The sequence below is a fragment of the Gekko japonicus genome, unplaced genomic scaffold, assembly GCF_001447785.1.
Source record: "Gekko japonicus isolate JY-2015 unplaced genomic scaffold, Gekko_japonicus_V1.1 scaffold3888, whole genome shotgun sequence".
NCBI classification, from domain to species: Eukaryota; Metazoa; Chordata; class Lepidosauria; order Squamata; family Gekkonidae; genus Gekko; species Gekko japonicus.
Window position 1 is genome coordinate 65,471 of NW_015171620.1, and position 2,519 is coordinate 67,989.

General features: G+C 46.4%; 1 protein-coding gene across 1 annotated transcript in view; it reads right to left on the minus strand.

Moving 5' to 3' along the window:
- The window catches only part of TTC5 (tetratricopeptide repeat domain 5), a 15,016-nt gene that overhangs the window by 6,430 nt on the left and 6,067 nt on the right, over positions 1-2,519 (minus strand). Inside the window, exons 5-6 of the mRNA XM_015419940.1 lie at positions 1,363-1,509; positions 1,040-1,254 (exon numbers count right to left, since the gene is read on the minus strand). Of these exons, the coding sequence (XP_015275426.1) occupies positions 1,040-1,254; positions 1,363-1,509 (362 nt within the window). The remainder of the gene's footprint in view (positions 1-1,039; positions 1,255-1,362; positions 1,510-2,519) is intronic.

Consider the following 2,519-nt stretch of genomic DNA (forward strand, 5'->3'; position numbering starts at 1 on the left):
TCCCGCAAGGCCCTGATCTCAAGTGGGAGTAGAGATGTAAAATTTCTGGAAATTTTGAAGCTTGGGGGGAAAAAACGGGGGGAAACAGAAATTTTCGGAAAAATTGAAAAATTGAAAAAAATGCTACATTAGCATTTTTTTGTCTTTTCTAGATTGAAAGTCATTCTGTTACTTTAGGAACATAAAATATGACTATGGACATTTTTACTTGGCATAAAATTATCACAACTAGCATATTAAAAATATAGTGTATCCAAACAATGATTACAAACAGAATACCCACCCACATGCAAAAAGAAAACTGAAACTTTTTTATTTTCTTCTGACAATCGCACCTCCTAAAGGAAGAAATGCATCTTCTTCTTGCATTGGAGGGGTCAGTTTGTAACCTAGGACTTGCTTGTCCTCAGTGCACAGAAATTAGATCAATCTGATACCATATATATATATTTTAGAAATGATTTGGAAAATATTTGAACACCTTGTCTTAAAATATTTTATTCACCGTGTTAAAATAAAACGTTCCATAATCAATTTTTTTTCTTTTCTTTTTTCAATTTTTCCGATTTTTCGGAAAAAAACAAAAAAGCCTTCAGGAATAAAACAGAAATAAAACAGAATAAAACAGAAAAAAACCGGGGTTTTCCCTAATTTTTCCGTTTTTTTTCCCGGGCCTTCACATCTCTAAGTTGGAGCCTGTTCCACCAGGTAGGGGCCAGGACAGAAAAGGCCCTGACCCTGGTTGCGTCTAAGTGGACATCCTTTGGGCCAGGGATGACCAGGAGATGCTGATCAGCGGAGCGCAAGGCTCTCCAGGGGGTATGAGGAGAGAGGCGGTCCCTTAGATATTTTAATTATTATATATTCTTATTAGATATTATTAGATATTTTAAGATAAACATTGCAAAGTGCCCTGAGCCGTCGTGCTACAGCAGGACATAAGCCCTAATGAGGAGGACAAAATGAGCAAAGACGAAAACTAAGCATACTGGAGGGGGAGGGGGATGGAGAGATTGACACATATGGGCTGGATACTCACAAAGGCACTTTCTCCTCCGTGGTCAGGCTGAACAGGACTTTCCCCAGCACCACGGTGCCTGTGTTCACCCCGGCTCTCAGGGTATTCAGGGGCCGCTGCTCTAGCTCCACCTTCTGACCCGAGGGGCCCTGGTAACGGCCGTCCCCGCAGGGGCCTAGCTGAGAGGGACGCAGGCTTCCCAGCATGCTTTGCATCTTCTTCCCTTTCACCTTTCCCTGAAAGGGAGAGAGCGGCAGGCTTAGTCGACGCGGCTGAGGGGGGACAGTGCCCTACGCACGCGAGGCTGCGGAAAGGCAAGGCATCCCGTCTCGTTGCCGCGATACCTTGTTTTCAAGGAGGCCGGTGAGCCTCTCCAGGAAATCGACAAGGTGCTGCTCCCGTTGACGTGGTTCCGGCCAAGCTGGGTCGAGGGCTCCGGCCCGTGCGAAACCCTCCAGAGCCGCCGTGTAGTTTTCTTCATACTTATAGAGCTACCCAAAAAGGACACAGCGCAGGGTGACAGGTTAGAGGAGAGGGGGGAAGTCCCACAGGAATCAGAACTTGTAGCGCTATAAATGAGGCAAGAAAGGGAGGCGGGACAGGCCAAGGTGTCAAAACACCCAAGGTCCTGTTTCCAATGTTCCCTCTAAGCTGTGGAGTCCTGTGAGCAAAAATTCTACTCTGTGAGCTACTGGCATGAAATTTGTGAGCAAGCAATTTGGCTACTGCATAACTCAGTTGGCTCTGGAGCCCTCCTTCCTGAGCGAAGACAAAAATCTGTGAGCTGGAGGCTGAAAAACTGTGAGCTAGCTCACACTAACTCAGCTTAGAGGGAACACTGCCTATTTCTCATTCTGGGAGGGGTGCAACGTCTGATGGGCTGATGTTCTGAAGAAAGCAAGGCTGCAATAACGTGCCTGCTAAAACCACATCATGTCCCCTTGGCTTAAAGTGTGTTTAGAAAAAGAAGAGAGAAGAAGAGATTGGATTAACACCCCACCCTTCACTGAGTCTCAGAGTGGCTTGCAATCTCCTTTCCCTTCCCCTCCCCACAACAGACACCCTATCAGCAGTGTTCCCTCTAAGCTGAGTTAGTGTGAGCTAGCTCACAGTTTTTTAGCCTCCGGCTCATGCATTTTTGTCTCAGCTCGGGGAAAATGGCTCCAGAGCAAACTAATCTGTCCAGTAGCCAAGTCGCTCGCTCACAACTTTAATACCAGTAGCTCACAAAGGAGAATTTTTGCTCACAAGACTCCACAGCTTAGAGGGAACATTGCCTGTGAGGAGGTAGCAAAGTCGCTCGCTCACAACTTTAATACCAGTAGCTCACAAAGGAGAATTTTTGCTCACAAGACTCCACAGCTTAGAGGGAACATTGCCTGTGAGGCAGGTGGGAATGAGAGAGCTCTTGAGAGAACTGATCTTGAGAGAACAGCTCTGAAAGAACTACGGCTTGCCCAAGGTCACCCTGCAGCTGCATGTGGAGGAGTGAGGAATCAAA